The 25,248-nt window shown below is 39.8% G+C and overlaps 3 protein-coding genes across 3 annotated transcripts; all 3 read left to right on the top strand.

The window, feature by feature from the left end:
* Positions 1-3,482: 3,482 nt before the first annotated feature.
* LOC140926275 (uncharacterized) lies at positions 3,483-5,274 on the top strand. Its single transcript, XM_073376038.1, has 3 exons — positions 3,483-3,698; positions 3,883-4,116; positions 4,960-5,274. The coding sequence occupies exons 1-3, from the start codon at positions 3,483-3,485 to the stop codon at positions 5,254-5,256; spliced, it is 747 nt and encodes a 248-aa protein (XP_073232139.1). The 3' UTR covers positions 5,257-5,274.
* A 1,665-nt stretch (positions 5,275-6,939) lies between these two features.
* On the top strand, positions 6,940-13,249 carry LOC140928730 (gamma-aminobutyric acid type B receptor subunit 2-like). The gene is made up of 7 exons (XM_073378511.1): positions 6,940-7,334; positions 7,736-7,886; positions 8,871-9,003; positions 9,751-9,858; positions 10,567-10,695; positions 11,069-11,407; positions 12,460-13,249. Exons 1-7 carry the CDS (start codon positions 7,313-7,315, stop codon positions 12,733-12,735), a joined length of 1,158 nt encoding a protein of 385 aa, XP_073234612.1. The 5' UTR covers positions 6,940-7,312; the 3' UTR covers positions 12,736-13,249.
* Positions 13,250-21,108: 7,859 nt separating this feature from the next.
* Positions 21,109-22,804, top strand: LOC140926274 (uncharacterized). Its single transcript, XM_073376037.1, has 2 exons — positions 21,109-21,907; positions 22,023-22,804. The coding sequence occupies exons 1-2, from the start codon at positions 21,109-21,111 to the stop codon at positions 22,802-22,804; spliced, it is 1,581 nt and encodes a 526-aa protein (XP_073232138.1).
* Positions 22,805-25,248: the final 2,444 nt, after the last annotated feature.

Genomic DNA, 25,248 nt, shown 5'->3' with positions numbered 1-25,248 from the left:
TTACTTAGAAGGTTGAACTCAAACGACGCAAATTGGTTCCTTTATATCTAAAAGAAAAAATACCATTTGCGGTGTGCCGCAAGGCTCAGTCCTAGGCCCATTACTCTCCCTAATCTATGTCAACGACATCCAAGAATCCTCTGACAAACTTAATTTTTTTTTATTTGCTGATGACACGAATGCCGTATATGCTGACAAAAATCTCAAGTCCCTTGAGTCGATTCAGTGTAAATCAAGAACTCTGCACGTTGTTCGATTGGTTAACGGCAAATAAACTTACCTTGAATATTAAAAAAAAAAAATTTTGTCATTTTTAGACCGGCTCAGAGAAAACTTACCAATCACCCTAAAATAATGGTATTCGACAATGATCAAAATAAGAATGTGGCTCTAGAATGCAAAGAATTTGTGAGATATCTAGGTATAATAATTGACAATAATCTTTCTGGGAAATATCATATTGATCACGTAGCTATTAAAATGAGCCGAACTGGAGGATTGATCGGTAAACTACGGCATTTTCTGCCAAGACATACTCTTCTAAGGATTTATCGATCCCTTGTTGCTCCTTATTTAACTTATGGTTTGACGACCTGGGGCCGAGCATATAAATCGCACCTTGAAAAGCCTCTCAAGCTTCAAAAGCGAGCTCTTCGCTTTATCTATTTTTCTGAGCGAAATCAGCATGCAATTCCTTTATTTATTGACGCCGGTGTTTTACCGTTGAAATATTTGTATTATGAGCATTTAGCTAACCTTATGTTTGAAATAAGACACAGTAATGCTCCTGAAAACATTCAAGATCTCTTTCAAGATATTTCTGATATTCATTCTTATAATACTGGATTCTCTGCCTCTAATAACTTTTACACACAAAGTTCCAGACTCTCAATTCAAGTGAATTCATTTTCTAGAATCGGAACAAAAATATGGAATGAAATGCCTGTATCTTTAAGAAAACGTTCAAAAAATGCCTTTAAGAGGAAAATAAAACAAACACTTTTTGAGATCCTAGCTTCAGATGACTGTTATATTGATCGACCAGAAATCGTTAAAAAAGTTGAGATGAATTTATTTTTCTCTTAGTTGATATGTAATCATTAATATCGTTTAGTATATCAGTAGTCTCTTGTCATAACTGTTGTCACTTATTATTAGTAATACCATTAGTTTATCAGTAGTCTCTAGTCATTGTTGTCAATTTTAGTTTCTTTAGTTCTCTTGTTACTTTTAGCTGTATTTAGTTGTATTTATTTCCTGTAAACATGACCCGCCTAGATTAGCTTAGCTACCCGCGGGCATGTTATTGTACTTTTACCTCAAAACACAATAAAATAAAATGTATGTATGTATGTATGTATGTATGTATGACCCACTGGCGAAAGTTAAACTTGCATTATTGCCGTTTGTACATCGTCTTAATCATCAATATTATTCCTCTAGACTCTCCACTCGGTTTGCTTCCAAAAAATAATTAAACGAAACCTTTATTGGTTTTCGGGATTTAATTACAGAATTATAGGTGTATGCCTAATACAGTATTCAAACAAAATGCGGTAAAGCAACAAAATTCAATACTCACAATCTCTCACAAATACTTGTCATTCAGCTTCCTCTTTCAACGCTACAGCTAAGCGAACTTTTAGAGAAATGATATGAGGTTCCACTAGCTCTGAAGAGCTGAAAATACGCACAATGTAAAGTATAATACATCCTTTGATGAACCTCCTATTGCTGTGTCTAAACCCCTCAATCTTGCTGTGCACTTGCCCTCAAAAATATGGCCGGTCGGTATGATTGCCCGTAAAATTTGCTCGACGGTAGAAAGGAATCTTAAAAATTCATTACACCACGGGATATTTCACTCCAAAAAGGTAAGTAAGTCTAGTTTTCTATGGCAAAAGAAGCCTTAAAATCTTCAAACCCAAGAAATCGGAACAGTATTTCCGCGATAAAATCGATTTGTATCCGTCTCTTTCGATCTCTTCGATGAACACTTTGCTCGCCATTTTGAAAGTTAGTGACGCGAGACGTGACGTCATACTGGCCGGCGGACTGTACCACAGATTTCCTTGGAGACACCTCCCCCCCCCGCTGGAGTATACGTGTATTATGCCTAGGGCGTTAACTAAAGTAAAACTGTACTTACGCTTTACGCGTTTCCTAGCGGAAAGTACCGCACCATGACATAGGCGTGAAAACCTACCAAATGTTTCTAGAAAGACTGATATAATCACGTTTTATAACCTAAAAGTAAAAAACTGTCTTTAAGCAACTAAAAAATATTATAAGAAAAATGAACAAAAGAACGTTTCAAAACTAACACTTACAAGTACAGACCACCTGCAACTGGCAAAGCTAATCGGGGCAGGTAGTATGGAGACGTATCACTTAAACTTAAATTACAATCAGTTGATACAAAGGGATTTTACTGAATCAGGCATAAGAAATTCGAAAATCTTCCGTCAGTATCAGGGAGCGTAAAGAGTCACGTCCTGTCATCACACGCACATGCGCAAGACAGACATCAGGGTCTAAGACGGACAATTAGTGCAAGCAGTCCCAAAGGTGATCGTCTAAGAGAGAGTTGACTACATCGTAATTTTTTTGTCTGTGATTTAAGACATGTACTTTTAATACAAACGCCAACCTCGAAAAAACGCCCAGGCGTTTAATCGATAACGTTGACGGTAACGGGCTTCCCGCTCTGTTGACCTCTTTCGTACCTAGCCAGTTATTCGATTTTGTTTTTCTCACCAAGGCGCCTTGATATGGTACCTTAACGCAGTTTTTCTAGTATTATTTGGGAGTTTAAGATACCACGACGGCGAAGGCGGCAAATGCCTCGCTTAAAAAGTGACTTCTCGACCTATGAAACTTTAGCGCGATTAACCCCAACTCGGTCACTATGTTTTACGTAGGCGAACTCTCCTGGAGTTGAATTCTTAAAGAAAAAAAGTTTAAAAAGAGGAAGAGAGATTCGTCGTCGTATGTTCACGTTGTCGATAAAACGTGAATTAGGCAATTCACGTCGTAGTCGTGCAGTGACGGCAAAGAAATGTACAAAAAAGCGTGATGCATGTGCAGAGTTGTTGTTTTGCTAATCTTAACCAGTTACTCTTTGACGTTCTCGTTGCCGTCGGCGTAGTGCCATCTTAAACTCTTTATTATGGTTCTATAGTCCCGACTGACGAGCCACCCTGCCGCCCCACTAAAATATATACCTTTCTGACTCGTTTTTTAAGACAATCACCAGGCTTACGAGCCATCAAGCCACCGAGACACTTGTCTCATATCTCTCTCGTTCTTTAAACACTTGTCATGACTAACGAGCCACCGAGCCACTTCTAGCTGTTTAAGACCTTAAAGACCTAAAAAAATAGCAATGTATTTTCCTGCAAGCCTCAGACTGCTCAGATTCATTAGTGGTAATGGGCATGTACTGAGGAATAAACGATTTTTTTTTCTGATAGTTGTATAAAATGGGAATGTACCGACCAGAGTTTGTCTGGATTTTAAACCCGAATGTTGGAACCGTAGATGAGTGGGTCATTCATGCCAGCAACACGAAAAACAAGATAGAGACTCAGGAACAGCTATGCAACAAGACGCAATACCAGAAAGCTTTAAATAGAGCATTCACATTTAAGGCACTCATGATAAGGGAGGATGATAACTTCACTACCTCATCAAATCTGGTAAGAATATTTCTTTTTGTGAACGCTCCTTCAGTAGATCTGATATAGTATATATACAAGCGTTGAAGTAAGCTTCCAGGTTATTTGTTATGATCCAAATTCACAGTAATTTAGATGACCAATTGAAAGATAGGTATTTGGCAAGAAATGAGCTAATTTTGATTTGTCGTACTTCCATTTGCAGACAGTATCTGAGGCATTTTCAAGACTGGACATAAATGATTCATCGAGCGATAAAACGAAAAACCTGGCCACAACTTCGTTTGATGCTATGTGGGGCACCATGCTAGTCATAAAAGGAGCTACTGAAACAAAAAACGTTTCTGATAAATTGGGAAAGAACGCGTACTTCGAAAGTCAGGAAGTATCTAAATTTCTGGTAAAAAAACTCACGGAGTTGAACTTTCAAGGACTAACGGTACGTTTTACTTTTTACTGTTTTATTTTATATTTTGTGAGAAAGGCGTGGGAAAGATGATTGAACTTAACTTGCCTCAAAGTATTTTTGTCATGATTTTTAGTAGGTAATTCTGCTATTTCGTCTTCGCATAGCCGTGAACTGTTTGGCATTCTCTTAAGTTCTACACTCGTAGCAAAACAGCTAAGCTGCCAAGTCGCTTTCTTGCGAGACGTCAATGACGGTATAATCACACATTTCAGTGACGTTTGAGGAGTGACTGTTGTTAGTGATGTTTACTGTTGTTAGTAATCTATAAATCTAAGCATCTTCTATCTTCATCTTTGGTCTTTGAATGAATAATAATAACAATAAGCTAATGTGAACTAATATCTGAAAGACCATCCCGTCTTAATGGCATATTTGAGGAGTTAGGTCTCATTTCATTATACCTCTAACGCATTACTTTCCTAGAGTGTCCCTCCCGCAGTAGAACCAGATTTTTTTAAAATGGCCTTTTGGTGATCAGTGCATTCCTTCACTGAAGAGGAAAAAAAGACCTTAACGTTCAGGGGGCTGTGACAGTTGTAACCGCCACTCGACCAGCCCTATGAGAGAACACTCGAAGAGTCAAAATGCTGTAAACGAGAGATGTAAAATCGTGCAGCGCCCGTGAAATAGACAATGCGATTTGTGACTATTTCCAACTACTTACATAGCCCTAGTGGCAAAACAACTATTTGAACGGATTTATCTTCAAGGTATTCTGCAGTGTCCTGGCCCAGTCGTCAATTAAAAGCCTCGTGGTTATAAAATTTACAAGAATGAAATATATTAGTATGTTACATATTTATTAATTTCCAGGGCCCAGTGTCTTTCAACCCAGACAAAAGGAGAAAAGACGTTGTTATTGTTCTACAGCAATACCGAGGTATAAATTATAAGAAATTTACGGTATACTCATTTTCTAAACTGCATGCAAGAATTAAAACTAAGGACCGGTTCATAGACCGGACTTTTCACGATCCGAACCTAAAACAAAGTACAGTCGAACCTCCACGTGCGACCACCTCCAGTAGGCTACCACCTCCCATAAGCGACCACCTTCCCAAAACACCAAAAATATTCTCAGTCAAAGCCTTATACTGGAATCTCTCGTAAAAGACCACCTCCCGTAAGCGATCGCGACCACTTTTTCGGCTGACAGTTTAGAAGTGTCTATTGTTTTCAACCTCCGGTAAGCCACCACTTGGCGCATGGTCTTACATTGTAAAAATGGGCAAAAAGGAATTTATTCTTTGGCTGTCATTATTGTGTACACATCTATTACTGTGTTCATTTGTTCGATCTATAACTACAGTACTAACTATTACCCTTGAGAAAAAGACCCAGATTTCCAGGTTTCAGTTAAAGAAGTTAAGTTTTTGTTCGTCAGACGTTTTAGAGGCATTTCTTTACAAGAAGTCACGTACACAACCAAGATTTTGTAACAACAAATTTGTAACGCGCGTAATCTAATTAATTGCACTTCCGTAAATAAGCTGTCACGTAGAATAGCTAATAATTTTGTCAATAAAACTACCAGTAATTGGCAGTGGAAAGTAAACTTTCGTTATTTTTTTTAGAATAAATGTACCACTCTATTCGGCTAGGTTGAATTAAAAATTTCGCCCTTGCGGTCATTCAACTCTTGTAAGCGACCACCAAGCTTAACCTCTAAGTCCCAATATCAACATACAAATTCTCCAAACTGATCCTCATACATTTCCTTTAAGAATTAGTTGAGAGAATTTAATAAAAGATCAAAGCATTTTCTCTTGTTGATCATTTGTTAATTCTCATAACCTAATCTCTTGACAATGTATGGATATTGTTAGGAGAAAATTGATGTTGGTCACCATTGGTACTTAAAGGGTAAACCTTTGCATTTTGGACGGTCGCTCGCTTACGAACTTGGGGCCCGTTTCTCGAAAGGCCCGGTAACTTTTCTGGCCCCAAATTGTATATTCAAATCAAAATGTAAAGAATAAAGGCGCGGGATCTAGCTGACAAACCAGTTCTTTTTGTTTTGTTAACGGATAGTTTTATCATGTTTATCTGCAAAAGTATTGAAACCTCGATCTTGAATGTAAGCAGCAACAACTTTCCGGGCCCGTTATATTAATTATTGGGACTTTCGAGAAACGGGTCCATGGTGCATTAATTATGATAACGTATTTTGCAAGCAGTTTTACCTAAATGAACATTTTTCTCCTTTTGAATTTACTTCTACCGGAAGTAAGATTGGTGTCTGAATCAATTCACCCGGTCTAAATAATTTGGGTCGGCCTTAATTCGAATTAGGTTGGGCTCAATAAAGTTCGGCCTCTAAACTGGGCCTAAGAACTAAGAAATATATAACTCCAATACTTTAATTCGTAAATGAGTTTATTTGCCTGCGCACGAAGCACCATTAGCCTGGGAGGCAGGCCTTGAAATGAAGTGTAAAACAGACCTCTCCCTTTTCTCCTTTCACTTTAGTTTCTCCCCCTACCCCCCACCCCCTTTCTTTGCCTCCCCCTCCCCATTTTGGCTTTGCCAAGCACCCTAAGTACCATGGGGAAGAAAATCTGATTATCTATCCATGCCAAAATTATATTGTCACTTGACCGTCCATTTTAACGTCGGATCATTCCATCCTTATCAGCCTTTATGTGATGCTATAGTGAAGGATATCATTCAATTACTGTTGTTATTATTATTATTATTATTATTAGATTATTATAATCATTGTCTTTATCATTATTAGCTAATTTATGTTAATAGCGCACTGAAAAAAAGAAAGATGGCGAAGATTGAATAAGCTTAATCCTCTCCCTTTTTTCTCATCTATCAAACTCTGTGAAATCTTTGCCGTGATTGGATATTTAAACCTTTTTCTGACTTCATTATACAGCAGACTACAATACAATACAATACAATATTCTTTATTTAACGAAGGTGACGTAAAAACCCAATGAGTTATCTAACTTACGGCCTTCACAACAATACAAAATACACATATAAAAACAATGCCTAATCAGTAATATACGTTTTAGCTTAAACTCAGGTCACATTATCCACACAAATGATATAAATTTCACTGAATTTTATCGCAGAGAAAGAGGAAAAATGGGTGAACGTTGGTGAATTCTTCGTAAATGAAAGTGGCCAATTAAACTTGAAATTTTATGAAGGCATGGAACAAACATTATGGGAAGGTATGTTTATAGGCCATTTCCGAGTTCAAAAACTCTCTCGTTCAAAACGAAGCTAAGTGCAAAACCTTTCTTGTGAAAAAAAGCTTTGTTAGCATGAGAATACGAAAAATCATTTTCATATCAATGGCTTTACATTTACGCTCGTTTTAAAATAGAGGTTTAGGGCAACTCGAAAATCGCCTCCATTAAGCGGCCATCTCCGCGGTGCCGGCAAATACAAAATAATCTCTGGATTTCCCATTATACTCTCATGTAACCTATGGTCAGTTCAAAGGTTCAGACTTAAAAAGTACTCATGCCTAGTTTGCCGATGTGTTTTATAGCTGGAAAAGCGTGACAAACCATCAGACCAATACATATTTTATTAACTTTATACTAATCGGCCTCGTATTTTGCTCAAGATGGACGTGTCCCAAGCGACAGATCGCAGATAATAAAGCAGCGAATGGATACTCCGCGTGCGCTCTTCATCATCTTCTCAACGGTGGCCTCCTTTGGTATAGTTCTAGGGATCATTTTCATGGTATTCAATCGCTACTACCGCGATTGCAAGTGAGTTCCATGCACTCTTTAATAAAGGAGCAAGGTAGATGTTTTACCAGGGTGGGGAGATACCCCCATGTGTAAACTACATTGGTATATCCTGGGTAAGAACCATTACGCACACACAGGAGCCTATGACACTAGTGATGGACTCCTGGCACACATCAATCCAAAATGGATGCGGAAATAGTGTAGACCCTCGCAAGAGTTATGGCGGACGTTTCCTGAATGACTTTTTAAAAATAGTTTTCTACGGGATACAAAGGGTCGCAAGAGGTGATTGCAGTTTTTAAAAGAACACGATCGATACCGGAGAAGATTGGCTAAAGTTACAACAAATAGTACGGTTTTGGTTCATGAACTTCAGAGTTTGAAAACAAAGGAAAGGCTAGTTTCTTGAACGACTTCAAACCTTTTGGTACAGTTCTGCCTTGTCTTCCAGTAAACCTCAGGTTTCCGCAGATTCTTTTAACAAGAAATTGATCGATAAAAGTCAGCTGCGCTCAATGCGCGGTGACGTAAATAACCCACAGTGCTTTTCGAAAAGAGTAGGGGACGTAGATGGGGAAGGGGGCTGTTACGGGCCTGCAGTAATGTAGTTCTGTTGCGGTGACCCTTCCAAAAAAATGGAAAATCTTAGTAGATGAATGAATAAATAAATAAATAAAGACCTTTATCAAATGTTTGAGAGGGTAGAAATATCATGTGATGCTGTGACTAACCGAAATTTAATGGCATGTGAGATTCCACGCATAAAGTATGTTGGATGGCAAAAATTATACGGTTAGGGTCGGTGAAGCTTGATTTATTGAACAAGTGACCCCAACTCAAATCCTTATCACATAATTTATGCCATTTCTCAGGTTATAAGCAAACTCGATCCTTTCTCCTTTTATACTCACAAAAATGAAAACCATCAAGTATCAGGAAATGTCTACCGGTTTTCTTTTCGCAGTTATGCCGACCTAACGCAAATGTTGGCCTATTTTCTAGATTTATTCGTCTATCTGCTCCGATGTTTAATGATATCATTGTATTGGGATGTATCATGTGTTTGAGCACAATATATTTATTTGGAATCCGGAAAGTCAGCGATGCCGATAGAACCATGCCACGTATTTGCAAGGTGAGGAGTAATGTTAATTTCATGTGGTTATCTACCAGTCAAACCCAAAACCGCCCTCTCCCCCCCGGGGGGGGGGGGGGGAAAGGGGCGAAAAGGATTTCATAATTCTTTCCGCATGCAGCATGTGCAACGCGTTCACGGGTCATTGTTCTTATATTCACTGTTTTGTTGGAGCACTTGAGAGCTTTTGAAAAAGCTCTTAAATGGGAGCTTTCTGAAATGAAGAGTTTTTTGAAATGAACAAACCTTCGTAAGATAGCTTTCGGAGACTTGATGAAGATATTTTGGTTGTGCTAAATAGGATTTTCACATTTGAATAAACGGTTTGACGAATAGGAAAATTTTTGAATAGCTGCCCGTGGGTGGGGAATTTAACGCTTTTTCAAGCGCTAGCCGGTGGATCATGCTACTATCTGAACAGCACTATACCAACTTACAGGGGAATTTAACCAAAGAAATCAAATGCCTAGGGGGTTTGCCGGGGGGGGGGGCATGGGCGGTTTTGGAATTGACTGGTACATAACTGTGGTAGTGGCAGTGTAACGGACTCCAATAAACTGAACCAAGAGCTATTCACAGCCGATGAAAGGAGATTATCTGAGCCAGACGACTAATTTACGGACGGTCCTATATATATACATATATATATATATATATATATATATTAATTTTAACTACACTCAGATACTATCTGTTTTTCTTTTAATTCTTTAATTCACATTTTATGACGTATCTTATTTTTTTCAGGCTCGTGCGTGGCTTTTGAACATAGGATTCTCCTTGGCTTTTGGAGCCATGTTCATCAAAACCTGGCGAATTTACAAGATTTGCACAAACAAGCGTCTGAAAGTCCGTGTAAGTGTATCTAATTTTTAAATTGCTAGAAAGAAAAAACTTTAAAAATATATTGGAACAAAGCAATTATTGGATTCGGTGTCGTATGATCTGAAGAATTGCGCTGATCTCGTAATTCTTCAAATCCTGATCAGCCTCAACCAATAATTGCTTACCGTATTTATTCGATTAAGCGCCCAACCTCCAATAAGCGCCCATCCTGTAGGGAGGAAAAGTTAACAAGCAACTAGCCTCCAACAAGAAGTTCAACCCACCCCACCCACCACCCTCTCCCCCAAAAACCTGACGTGGACAAGATAATTGTTTATTATTTCCTTACTGCCCATAATGCTTATCGTCGAGGCAACACGCGAGAGTTCGCTTATTGACCTCACTGACAATGAGAGAGAAATTGACTAGGTTCTATAAGGAGACTTCCCTGAGGACAAAGTTCTTAGTCGTTTTTAAATAAACTTAAATAAACGGTTAAAAATTCTGCTTTGCTACATCTTGACGTTTTGTTATTATTTACTGTTTTGTTGGAAAATTAACTTTAGTACTTGCTAAAAATAACGAAAATTTAATAAGCGCCCACTCTCGAGGCCCAGAAATTTCATAAGCGCCATAAACACAGTATCCTTAGTTCAAATCATAAATAAGTGCATTCCCTCTGCTATACAATAGAAGTTGTTTGACTTGCTAACATCTAACATGTTTGAAATTTATCAGTTGGGTCCATTGTCTGATTGGTGGATGCTGGCTATGATATTTGGGATCGTTGTGATTGACGTGGTGCTGTTAGTGGCTTGGGAACTTACAGACCCGCTTCAACATGAAGAAGCAGTCGTGGACAAGAAGGTTAGTGGACAGACTACAACCTGCTCCAACAAAGATTTTTCAGTGTATATCTTACACGATATTAGCACTTGTTGAGAGGTGCTTGTAATGCTGATTTCAGGTTTATGAAATTGCTCTATTCATGTGCTTCGAATTTTTACTGTATGATTTCATGTGGTGCGCGTATATGGCCACATTTATCCAAAATGTTATATTTCTCTAATTTTTGGAGGAAAATTCAACTGGGATCACATGGACTTTGAAGCTTCCAAATAACAGTCAGTAACTATAAACACTATTCACGATCTGAAATAACGCGTACGTGCTCTCCCGGCGAAGTGACCTGGTCCTTGGTATTGATGATTAATACTTGTATTTTCGGTTTTCATTGCAGAATGATCCAGGGGATCACCTCAAAATAATAATGTCTACAATAAATACATGTACGGGGAAAAATGTGGAAATGTGGCTGGCATTGATTTATGTTAGCAAGGGAATTCTTTTGCTTTACGGGCTGTTCCTCGCTTATGAGACCAGAAATGTCGTGTATGCGCATTTGAACGACTCGCGAATCATTGGAATTTGTGTGTACAACGTGGTGGTGCTGTCCACTATTGGGGCGTTCTTGGCTCTAATTTTGAAGAACGAACAGTATGTAGAGTTATACTCCGCACTAAGCGTGTGTATATCTTTCCCAGCTGCAGCCACTATATCGCTGATCTTCATACCAAAGGTAAAACCTGATTTATTCGGCCATTTTCACAGATAATTTCATTACGATTGTCACGGATTTAAAAGCTCGAAGGTCGCATCTTCATGGAACCACTTGTATTCATCTGACATATCACTCCTCATATTAAATTTATACAGCCGCCAGGCTGCCTCGTTTCCAGGCGCCGTCTGCACTACTATTGCAGAGGATCACTGATCGGAAAAATCTATCCTTCCCATGACACAACGTGGGCTATGTAAGCGCAAGGAAGGACGCCTAGAGTCAAGGCAGGCCGCCTGACGAGTTCACTTAGTAGAAACCGTCCAGCGTCTTTTAAGGTGGATTTTTACCCACATTCGTACGCGCGTAGATAAAATAGAAATGTGTGGAAGGTCAGGCGTAAACGTAAAAGTTGAACCTCACTTAAACGTTTACACACGTCCTTTCATACATCGCCTAACTATGTGTTTTATGTACGCGCGTAGGCACCGGCATAAAAATTACACGATTGTGGACTAATCCACCCTTAGGCTGCAGACCACCTTGTACTTCCTGTGTGCCTGACATTTGATGGTGCATATTACTACTACAGTAATGATATTCAAAAAGGGTTGTCGGTAGACCAAACGAAATGCAATGGATACTCATTATGTTAGCAAGATTCCCCCCAGTATTTCAGCGGGTTAAGCGTGCACGCAACGCCGTTACAGGTATTAACGAAGTCGGGATATTCCAGAACAGGGTTCTTCAATCCCGTAATCTCGACCCAAAACTTCGTGCAATCCCTTAAACTTGATGGGCTTGTGGCATCGCACCTCAAATCCAATCCCGAAACTCGCCCTGATTTTGCTTTAAAATCCCGAATCCCGAGCTTCAAGTAAGGGAAATCCCGAATCCCGAGCTTCATGTAAGAGAAATCTCGGATCCCGAGCTTCATGTAAGGAAAATCCCGAATCCCGAGCTTCAAATGAGGGAAATCCTGAACCCGGAAAAACTCACTGGAGACCCTCAACCAGTTAAACAACACTGTTATCATCTAATTATTCATTTAAATCGTTAATTTTTCTTTATAGCTGATACATCGCCTAAAAGCAAGCTCCCTCGACGGGGAAACCGTTGGAGAATCGACCTTGAATCACACTTTTTCTCGTCCATCCATCGACGTAACCAGCACATTTAAGGGCACAGAAATGGGACGAGAAAGATTCGTAGACGCTCCTCCGTCAGGCAACACACTCGGCGTCTATCAAAATGGAGGTTTCATGGACAGTCTTTCTTCTATTCCTTCACCCTCACCTGCAAAATCTGTAGAAGAACCTGCACATTCGGCAACAACACTAGAGGATTAAAATCTCCGACTAGCTTAAACTATCGTAAGGCACTGACAATTATTCTTACGCCTCGCATATACGGATCGGTCATATTCTTACGAACAAAAAGCTTCTCATTCTCTTGTAAAATGCAAAGAAACTATGTCCTTAAATAATGGAACAACACACACGTTCAAAACGTCGCTGGCCAGATGACGGTGAAGATAAGATGGACAAAACTAAAAATGCCTAGGCGAAGTTGTAACACGGGCAGCCAAAGTTTTTTTAGCCAAACCACTCGGTGAACATTCGGAACACACTGTACTGTTTTGCGGCAGCCCAGTTATTTGAAGTTCTGGTACCAAGAGCTCATAGAGACAGAAGAAAATGCTTTGAACTTTTCGACGTACAGGCTTGAGAACATTTTTTTGTGGAATTCAAACTCTACGAGAAAAGAGCCAAGGATAAATTATTATGAAAACCTTCTAGTGAACAACACGACTAACATTAACAGTTTTTATTTGATAAGTCGCCTGGCGACATGGGATGTAAACATGCCCTTTGGTCTTAATAGCATGTCATAGTAACAGGTGGTGCTTTGCATAAGGCGCTTTTAATAAGCCCCACTTCCTATAACCTACCAGAACAGGGCTGGGCGCCCTACCCCAGCAGGGTGGTCTCCACTGCAAGTTGCAAATCTAGGCATTGAAATTAAGGTTCTTGCTCGCCAGTAGCTAGAGAAAATATTCAAAAAGAGAGAGAAATTTTAAACTTATTTGTTGGTGCAAGAGATCATAATAGGACTATTGTGGCTCTTGGTTGGTGTTATCCTTTTAATTACCCGGGTTATTTCTAAACTCGAGGAAGCGCGGTTTTGCTTACTCTTTTAGGGACTGTTCATTGTTTGCTTGTAGGAAGGAAGATTCCAGAAGGCGGGTCATCCTAGCGTCATATATTTTCTCGTTTTAGTTAACTGGATGCAAAAAGTTGTAGTTGTCCATACACTGCGAGAAGAGGCTGCATTTTGCGGTGTCGTGGTGAACTGGCGTGCAAAAAGTACTTTTCCCTGGCCAGAATGTAGCTTCTGCTCGCAGGGTAACTTGGACAACCCGTAAACGATCCTTTAGTTCTATAGAAAAAAACAAAACAAACATGATTGCCGAGATTTCGATCGCCAAGGCTCGACAATTTCGTCAGTCTTTACAACTTTCAAACGTGCAAGGCCAGTAACCTAGCGACGCAGGGGAAAGCTGAGAGACCAATAGTCTATTTCACTGTTACACTAGGTGAAAACGAGGCTGGAGTTGACCGTTTATTGATACAACCAATCTCCTTTATTATCGTAATCATGTTTTTCTTATGCTAACTAGTATTTTGTAGCAATTTTCATAAGAAAGGGAAGGATATTTGTATCAACATAAGCTCAAACTCAGCCTCACATTCACTCAGGGGCTAGCGTTCTTAGCTCTGTAAAATGGATAACACGATATAATCAGAAAGAAAATGGTCTTAAGGCTCATCATCCTCTCGCTGAAGAAACGATTTAGAAATGACCAGTTTCGGCCAAAAAAAGATGTTTTTACCCAGCCCTGATCAAATTGTCCTTCATGTACAAGAAACGAAAAGTAGCTGGTGAAGTTTTTTTTTTTATCTTTTAACTAAGCCATATAGTGTATTTACCACTTTAACTAAATATTTTATCATTGCATCAAGTTGTTCCGCCTTATAGGATCTTTCTCCATCCCTCTCTCTTTTAATTTGAGACTAAAAAAGGCACAGGTATGTCAGGCGTATTACCTATTTATACATCGATAATAATTTCCCATACAAACTCTTACATTACGCTGCCCTGCGAGAATCTCGAGAGAGGCTGGGTCGTAAACAAGCCAACTATGCGAATGACAGCAACGCGAACAATTCCGCACATCCTAAAAGCCATGCCGTAAAGAAAATTCTGCTCGCAGGATAACATTACGCTAAGACTACCTGAGACTACCTGTCAGAGAAGGCAAATGATTAAGAACCTTAAGCACAACATCGTCATTTGAGTTAAGACGACATGGGACCTTTCTCTCTCAACAAGACGGAATGCTCTCGATAAATAGAGAAAGAATTGTCTAGTCCAACAAAATAATTTTAGATAATTATTGCGTAAGTTAAGAACTACATCTTTTTATTTAGGAAAAGCATGCAGTGTAAATTGAGGTTGGATTCAGTTTTACGTATTTAAAAACGTTGCTTATGTTCAGAGTTTAAAAAAAAAAAATCTTGTGACCTTATTATCACGTCTCTGTAAGTTTGTTTTAAACCTTTTGGGAGAATTTGTTAAAAAATTAAAATAGTTTTTGTAAGCCAGTGTGAGCTTCCACTCATTCTTTAAACGTTTTCCTTTCTTTTGGTTGTGGGGGTGACGAAGGAAACAGATTGTGATGCACTTACCAACACGGGAGTTTGATAGCGTGCATTGCTGGCGTATTTTTTTCCTTTGTTTTCACTACAATAAAAAAAACAGCACCAAATGAATGGCCGAATGTCTAAAGAATTTTGTCCGAGATTATAGCGATGTAAAATGGATTGAATAATCTAAGCAGATATTCTATTTTTACTCTTAACCCAGTTTCAACAGAACCCAAAAAACTTCTCAGTTACAATAAGAGAAGTTTTTCATTCACAGAAGTTCCATGAATCATCCGAACCACGCGAAGAGTGCCGAGTTGACTAACCCTTGGGTAAGAAAACATCCCATCGAAATTTGCCGACATCTGCGCGCATAGCCGATGAAGCGTCGAACGTTTCCTCTCGAAAGCTCTATTATATTAATCTTTACCGCGACTGCGAGTAGTCCCTTGTTTTTCTTTTAAGGCACAGTAGATCGAGAGCATGCATGAGGGGAAAGCGGCGAAGCCGCAGGGAACGAGTGCGGAAGCCCGAGCGAAAAAAATTGCTCTCTGCGCTCCAATCTCTGCTCCCATTAATTTGCACAATTTAATCTTTTCACTAACGTCTCGTTGCTCTGAGAAAAAAAGGACGACGGCTTTCGGTGTAAACTTTGCCTGTTGATATGGACAGAAAAGGTTCCCCATCCCTATACCTTCTCTTGACAAAATTAATGGTGCCTCATTCACATAGCTTGTTTAGAACGTTGCATCCCTTTTAACTGCTGTAAATGCGCTGTCTTCAAAATATGAAGAAATCACAAAACTAGGAAATTTTCTCGACTTTTTCACAGCCATAAATTCTTCTGTTAGCCCTTTTAGGTCTTTTTACAGACGGAAATGACAGATTTCCCTCCCCTTTCACATACTTCAACTAGTGAAATCCCTGGCCTTTCATAACCTGTGGCCCGCGGGTACCTCTTTCGGGCGAAGCCTCCACCAACTCCTCTAATGGATAGCCATTGAATAGAGCACATGGTTGTCCAAAGTTTTTGCTCGTCTCCATGCAGTTGACATAAAAACAGCAAAATCACCAAAGTGGCCAGTTGATGATCAAGGCACGTGCTCTCTATATAAATGAAGTTGAGCAAAATAATTAAAAGCTAATGTGGCAAAAGAGTTTTCTTCTGTATACTGGGGGTTTCACTTGCGGCACGAGAACGAGTACCAGGGTACCGGCACAAAATGGTGTTGTTTTCACACCCTGAGTATCCGATATGTGATTGTGTACATAGTTGCTCCATTTCTCCCCGTCAGAAGCTATTTTGAAGCAGGAGCTTAGCAACGAGTACAAAGCAGTGGACTGTCTCAGAACTAACAAAAACAATGTGCACACAGGGACCCGGAGCCCACTTTCGTGTCCAAGTACAAGGTCGTGGTTACCGGCACCGTTCCCGAATTCTAACGTGTTGTTTGTTCCGTTTGTGACCGTAACTCGGGCACCGTACCAAGGCATCAAGTATGAACGCTGCCTATAACTCATGATCAGTTCTCAAGAATTGAAGCGGTTCCTGCTTTTAAAGTAACCAAATAATACTTCTTCAGAAAACCATAATGTCGAAAAAAGCTAAGGAGTTTTCTTTGAAAAATAAAGACAAAAGCGAAAACTGACTAACAGTACTCTGAAGAACGTTTGTTGTAATGACCTAAGAGAAAAGAATAAGCAACTCGATTTATTACCAGACAAAAGGTAAAAATAGCGCATTATTGCTTGTTGCTTACAGTAGGGACGCGGGGAGGGGGGTGGGGTCTTATAAAAACTGACAAGGTCTTGTTACCTGTGATTTAAGATCATCGTTTCAATCAGACGATCGCGTCATTTGGCAGGATCACGTTCAGCCGTTTGCGTTGCCTCCTTTATTTTTCCTTTTCTTCCTTAGCCAATCATCGAAATGAAAAGGGAAGGGGAAGCAAAAGAATCCACTCTTTTGTTCCAAAAGAGAAGGAAACGTAGACCCCTGTGGTGTGGTCTATTTCTCATTGGAGGTGAGGCGGATGGAGGGTGAGGGCTTTTATGGGCCGGAGTAGTTGCGCTGACCCTGTCGAGAACTAGCGAATCTAAATAAACTGAAATGAATTGAAATAATAGAATTTCTGTGAAAGTAGAGAAATTTTGCATGGACGAAGCTGACAGCAGCGAGGACGTTACTTTAAAAATAGATTCGCGCAGGATTGATGCTTTGCTAGTTAATCACTACTTCCTGCAATTTGATACAATCTGAAAAGATGTCAAAGGATTTTTAAATGAGAAAGACTCGAATTCAAACCTTTTTTGTCTTTTTTGTTGTGGCAGAAAGATGTAAGTTGTTTGGTTGTTACTGTTTTTAAAAGTTTCAAGCCCGAGTACCTGTGTTCCGTGGTTCTTTTAGTAAAAATATACATCGGCGAGAAAAAAAAAGAAGTAAAAGATTATTAAAAACGCCCGGCAGTAAGGAATTCTGGAAAACTAGCGTGGGCGTTTAGGCAGTTACTTAGGCCATCAGCCGAAGAAAAACACAAACACGAGCAATATCTTATATCGAGCGATATCTTCCCTAGGTATATTGGAGCATGAAAATGTTATGGCAATGAAAATTCCTTTTTTAATGCCGGGTTGCCTCAAACTTTGATATCCCAGCAACTGGGTACGTAGAATTTTTAAGCTTTAAAATTATTCTAGCAGGCATAATTCTTTTACCAAGAAACATGCACGTATGAGCCGATATCCTTTCTCAAAAAATGTGTATAGACTTTTTAATTCCGAGCGAAAGAGCCGCGAGGTTTATAATAATCCTTTTCATGCTGATGTGGCTATTGACTATGAATCACCTGACCGCTTGCCAGAGGATGGGGTACCTGATGATCTTCCAACAGTGGAGGGTCCAGAGTCAAGTGAAGAGCAAGATGACCAACAAGAAGATGCGGAAGAACAGATTCCACACCAGAGTCATTCATTCCTTCCACTTCCACAGCAACAACAGACTGAATAGGATGCAATACGCGCATTAATTAATGGAGTCGATTCGCTAGACTGGCCAGCTAATGATGAGGATCCTATCAATAAATTTCGCACACAGGGCTTGGCTACCATGGCGTTTCCAACGCTTTTTCCTTATGGTAAAGGGGACCCGACCAAGTGTACGCGCCTTCGTGAAGTTTTCTTAACAGACGGTTTCAAACACCTTATGAAGTATGCAGACCTTTCAACGGATGGAATCTTTACTTGGCGATTTGCCTCACACCCTCGATTTCCATATTGGGCATTAAACATGAAACAACGCCATCAATTATTGTCACAAGCTCGCATTTACCTCACTCAAAACCCAGAAGATGCCAACTTAACGACTGAGGAACTTCGACAAATGGTAGGTCAAATGACTGCAAACCACCTCATGAATCGTGTCCAGCGTTACGTTGCTAAGATACAGGGGACAAAGCAATACTGGTATCAGCGTTTCCAGGAACTTAAGGCATTAATCACACAGAAAGGAGCACCCACTTTCTTCTTTACTTTCAGTGCTGCTGATAACTATTGGCCAGATTTACACAGACTTCTTCAAGAGCCAAACAATGCAGTTCCTTCTGTTCGAATTAGGGCTGTAATTGATAATCCTCACATCACCGATACTTTCTTTGATTCACGGTTAGATGAATTTTGTTCTCATTGGCTAGATCGTGTAATGAGTGCAGAATGGAAATGGCTCCGCTTTGAGTGGCAAGCACGGGGCAGTATTCATGTGTGCACGTGGGTGTGCAAAGCTTTCCAATGACCCAGGCCTTTGCAGCCTTGTGAAGACAGCAGCGCAGGGATGGAAGCTGGATCAAATTTTACGGTGTCGAGAACAACATCCAAGTTATCACCAGATGCTGAATGACTTCCAACCTCAAATAGAAGCAGGACATCAAGGACAAGAAACTGTAAAAGTGTATGTTAATTGGCTGGTCACAACTATTAATGACGCACTTCCACAAGACAATTGGACCATTCCCTCAACTCATCCATCTGCAATATCGATTGACACTGTAGACAATTTAGATAGAAACTATGAAGCCCTTGTTAATTCTGTAGAACGCCATACAAAATGTAGCACAACATACTGCATTAAAATGAAACCTGGCCAGCAGCCAACATGCCGATTTAATTTCCCAAAAGACTGTCAGGATGAAACTAGCATTGACTTTCAGCTCATAACAAAAGCTGCCAGTGATGACCATGAATTAACAGTTGAGGAAATCACCCAAGTACAAATGAAAACAACACTTACCACGAAGCGAAATGATGGACGCATCAACTCCCACAACCGTGTTATGTTACAACACTGGACAGTCAATGTAGATCTTTATGCCATCGTTGACACTGACCAGTGCATCCGGTACATGGCAAAATACGCAACCAAAGGTGAACCTCGATCACAGTCCGCATCTGAGATACTCACTGCATGTGTTAATAGACTCGATAATACAGACATGGCTTCATCTGCACTGCGAAGAGCAATGATTCAAGTCGCTGGAGAACGTGACATAGGATCTCAAGAAACTGCACATATGCTTCTTGGAAAACCATTGTATTCTTGCACCTATTCCTTTCTCTGTGTCTCATTGGATGGAAGTCGAAGAGTTCGGACTGGAGATAAAGATGATGAATACAATACAATACAATAGTTTATTGACACTCCCCTGGTGGGGCTTTTCAGTGACAATGCGACTACTAATTAAGATAAGAGAAGTAGTTAACAATTCAATTAAAAAGGAAAGAGTGCAGTGAACAAAAGCAATATAAACATACCTATTTAAGAGTTAATCGAATAATAAATATTCTCACTACGTACTATACAATATTTAAGTTAAAATTATAATAAAATAAGATACTAGTAAGATACTAAAATACTATCATAACGTGCTATTTAAAAAGTCAGTAATCGATTTATTTTTCAAATAAAATTTAAAAGTAGAAATCGATTTTGCAGTTTTAAGAGTACTGTCTAGATTGTTCCAAATGTGCACCATACGGTAGTGGAATGTTCTCTGTCCGGTACTCGACTTATACAAGGGGATGTTTAATAATTGGCAACCTCGAGTCACGCGCCCGGTGACCGCGATTCTTGTTGTAAATTGATCGCTGAGGTAATGTGGAGCTTGACCAGTCATGCATTTAAATGCCATGAGAGCGTCGCGGAAGAACAGCTTTTGTTTAATTGGAAACCAATGTAGATCTCTTAGTGCGGGGGTTATATGATCAAATTTCCTGGTACCTGTAATAATGCGCGCGGCAAAGTTCTGCACTGACTGTAGTCTACAGATATTTTCGTTCGAGGTGTTCGACCACACTGTGGAACAGTACAGAAATTTGCTAAAGACTAGGGCATTTATTACTGTCACCAGTTGGTTACGGTCAAGAACATGTTTAACCCGACTGATTTGTGCGAGGCTTGACATACAAGATGACGTAGTTTTTAAAACATGGTCATCAAACGTTAGTTGCGGATCTAGAAGAACCCCAAGATCTTTGGCCGACAATGTAAGAGCGAGATCTTTTCCTAGAAGAGATATTTTGAAGTCCGGGAGTTTGGCAAGTAGTTGTCGGCTTCCAAAGACTACGAGTTTTGTTTTGTCAGGATTTAAAAGTAGAAAATTGTTAAAACGCCAATTACGTATTAAAAGAAGGTCGCTATTTAGATCGTTCATAGCAGTCGGACAATGACGCATCTTAAAAGAAATCTGAAGTTTAGTGTCATCTACGTAACATTGCGTTAAACAGTTTCTAGGAACAGAAGGTAAGTCGTTAATGTAAATACTAAAAAGAAGCGGCCCAAGAATGCTTCCTTGAGGAACACCACTATTTAAACGCAACAAATTCGAGAGGGTCGAGTTAATACGCACGACTTGGTGTCTGTTGGTCAGGTAGCCAGTAAACCACGCGAGAGCGTATTTAGAAATACCGAGATGTTGTAGTTTTAAAAGGAGAATATCATGATTTGTACTGTCAAATGCCTTACTCATGTCCAACAAAACCATAGCAGAGAGTTCCTGCTTATTAAACCAAGGCGATCAAGCATTAGATCCATCAGTACTTGACCATTATGCTACTCGTGCTAACTGGCAAGAAAATAACCCTGAAATTCTTAACCTTAATCTTGTACAATTTGCTTCTGCCTACTATGTCACTAAGAGGGAGCTCAAACACCGTAAACAGGAAGTAATTATTAGGACTTTTCCAATTTTCTCTCCAAATCCTTCGGGAAAGAATTATGGTAATTACTGCAAGTATGCTCTAATTAAATATAAGCCTTGGTCTGGAGAAGTCAATACTGCATGGGATGGACTTGATGATTGCCATGAAAACCACATTCAGTGCTGTCATGCATTTCTTGCCTCTGAAAGTGCTGCACATTACATTCCAATGTTACAGCAAGAGCTTGAAAAAGCACGCAGTTATAATGGACATGACGATGAAGACGACAACAGTGATGATGACGATGAGGAAGTGCCACAACGTGAGGGAGAACCAGAGGAGTGGATGCTGCTATGTCGCCTCAATCAACGGTATGGTGACACCATCCCACAAGGAAGTCAGTCTCATGAAAACTTGCAGTTTGACTGGACAGAAACTGCAAGAGCAATGCCGCCTGCCCTGCTACGCGAATCTGCTAACTGGATTACAAAATGCAGAAACGAGGCTCTAGAGGACCCAAGTGTTCTCAACAGACCACAGCAACAAACTGTTGATCCAGCAAGACTGAATAGACAAAAAATGCTTGCTTACAACATCCTTGCTTCTCATCATGCAGAACTAAATGGTGCAACCCCCCTCAGAACCACTACAAGTCATCATCACAGGAGCCGCAGGATTAGGTAAGTCGTATCTTATTAATGCAATAAAAGCCCTTCTAGGAGACACATGTATACTTACAGGGACCACTGGTTTGGCAGGCTACAACATTGAGGGTTGTACCTTACACTCTGCTTTACAGCTGCCAGTTCGTAATCATAATAATAATGACTTACAAGGAACAGCATTGCAACGTCTGCAACTTCGTTTCTCTGGAAAGCAGTACCTTATTACGGATGAAATGTCAATGCTTGGTCAGCGGACACTAGCTTGGGTAGATAAGCGTCTACGACAAGCCACAGGAAAACTTAATGAACCTCTTGGAGGGATTTCGGTCATGCTCCTTGGAGATTTTGCACAGCTACCACCTGTTGGCGATAAGGCTATTTATGCTTCCCCATCCCAGTCCAGTTCTTTACTCACACAGCATGGACATTCCATTTACGGTCTATTTGAAACAGTGGTCATGCCATCAGAAAATATTCGACAGGCTGGAAATAATCCTGAATCAGAACAATTTCGAGCAATACTCCTTCGCTTACGAGATGGTCAGAGTACTCAAGATGACTGGATGACACTCTGTCAGAGGACACCACAGCATGTTAACATGAGTGACTTCACAGATGCACCGCGATTATATTTTGACAAGCTTAGTGTGGCAAAGTACAACTTTGAGAAACTTAAGAACCTAGGATCACAAATAGCTCGTATTTCTGCTCTTCATTCAGGTCGAAATGCTAAGAATGCCACATCGGATGATGCTGGTGGCCTCGATGCTGTAATATTTCTGGCACGTGGTGCTGCAGTTATGCTACATAGAGGTCACCCTGTATACAACGGTCATCAGGCCATTTTCCATGGGTGACTGTTGTACGCCGGTTTGACTGTATTAGGGATTCAAAGGACCTTTCAAGAACAGAATTCCTGTTCAGAAGAAATTTCATCATATTTTCTCCTTCAAACCATTTACATAGGTAAAACATAACATGTATCACCTTTATATACAAACACTACTGTGTTTAAGTCAATTGCGTCTTCCCTGCCTTCTATTCCGCAAGAAAATCTCCCTAATTAGATCACCACAGAATATTAGTAGTGTGTGACATGGTTGCCACAGGTCAGCTCACCTGTGATCAGGTTACAGCTCAGTAGAAGAAAATAGACACGTCGTCTTCACCATATTGGGAAAAAAGCGGGGGAATTTTGGGGTTTTTCTTACTGTAATTCTTTTCTACCATTTTAAAATGCACTTAATGAAAGATGTTCCATTCCCAGAATTATATTCTTTCATGACATTCATGTCACTTGTTCAAAACATCATAAATGGGTGGATACCATGGCTGTAACGGGAGGATGGAGGCCACCATTAGGACTTATTGCCATTTCAGTTGGTCAGGAAAATTGTACATATAAATGTTAAAGTTATGGATATTTCAAACACCTATCACTGTGGCAACTATGTTCATGGGGGCTGACACATTTTTGCGAATTAATAAACTGGTCACCTTCCCCACCTGTTGTACTTTCATACCAATGGCCTCTTCAAAAGGTGTATGTTCCCTGTACATACAGCAAAACCAATATTGTACCCTTACATACTCATTTCACCACTTTCTACAGACAATACTAATGAACACCCCCATATTTAATGTTCATTAGTGAAGGGTGATCAGTTCCTTGATTCTCATCATGAGCATCCTTATCGAAATGTCTTTTCAATTTCACTTCCTCGTACTGTTTGAAAACAATTGTTGTAAAGATAGTGATCAATTAACTCTCATTCTGCCTGCTTGGAAAAGAATAAACATTACTTTTCCACCAATATCTATCATTTACTTGTTGTTTCCAGTACAGCATAACTTCTGCCATTTCATTCACACATCCATTAGAAACACTGTATTTCTCAATTCATAACTCTTATGTGACCAGAACTCAACCAAATGCCACTGAGTAGTTATTACTCTGCAGTAATCCACCAGGGGCACCCAACGACGATTTTCGGAAAAATATCTGTTCGGAAGACGATTTGAGATCTAGAATTTTCGGAACATTTGTTGTAAAATTTCTTGCTTGCCTGCCTCTCCTAGGATTTTCGAACATCTAAAAAATGGTAAAATTGCCCATTTTCAACGGATTTTTACCCTAAAAAGGTCACCTAGAATTTTCGGAAGCCTTTTATCTGGCTGAAATTTTCGAACAGGTAAGTTTTGATCCCTATAATTTTAGGATCACTAGACTTTCAGCTAGGAAATCCGAACAGATGAAAAATTTATAGGGGATAAAAATATGCCCATATCCACCGTTTAACTACTAAAACACGTTTAACAATGCTATGTTTAAGTGGTTTTGAACTATATTCTCGTTGGGTGCCCCTGCCACTTACACCCATACCAGTTCTTCCCTTTTTGGCAGCGGGGGGACTCGGGTCCAATTTCCTTCGACCACAACAAGATGGGCTCTATTTCAGTTATACGGGTGACTCTAATTCTCTGCACCCCCTCCATTCCTTGCTTTTGATGGGCCACCCACCCCAAAGCTTCGCGAGGTTCTGCGATTCACGTATTTCTAGTATATATATAACAATTATTCACCGAAGTGGAGGTGGCTAGTCCTGGTTATTAACCGAACTGCGAAGCAGTGAGGTAAATATCCACGACTAGCCACCGACACTGAGGTGAATAATTGTTTTAGTATATACTAAAACAGTGAGATAATTGAGCACAAAAATGACGATTTTTAACTCAAATACTGTTGCCAACGATTACAATTTTGGCGCGTAATGACCGGGCGGCTGCGGCCGTCGCTTTTTCTTGCCGACAATTAAAACTTTTGAAGGCATTTGTTTAGCTCTTGCGGGGAAATTTCTTCAAAAGGAGTTGTGAATTCTTTTTGTATTTAAAATCATTCTATAAAAAAAGATTATTAAATTTAGTTTTAAGCTTATTTATGAACAACTCAACTAAATAAAGTAAGCAAGACTTAAACTTAATTTGCATTTGTAAACAAAAACTTTTTCACCGGTTTTATCGATAAATTCGTGTCAAAAAGACAAAGCTTTACCTGTTAAAACTTCCAATCCGAACTTCTTCACCTTCTTCGTGTATTTCGGAAACAGCTTGCTTGTTTAGTTGTGAAATTTCTTTGTTTGTTTACGGCAGCAAACCGGGAAGGCATTTTGCTCGCAACTTACGCGAGTTTGGCGTTGCTCCCTCGGAGGAACTGGAGGTGAATCAGTGAATAGTGCAGGATATTCACTGATTGAGTAGCCAATCAGAGCGCGCGAGAAACACTATCCACTGTTTTAGTATA

This window comes from Porites lutea, chromosome 2 (genome assembly GCF_958299795.1).
Source record: "Porites lutea chromosome 2, jaPorLute2.1, whole genome shotgun sequence".
Taxonomy (NCBI): Eukaryota; Metazoa; Cnidaria; class Anthozoa; order Scleractinia; family Poritidae; genus Porites; species Porites lutea.
Note: the sequence above shows the minus strand (reverse complement) of the source record. Positions and strands in the feature narration are given on the sequence as shown.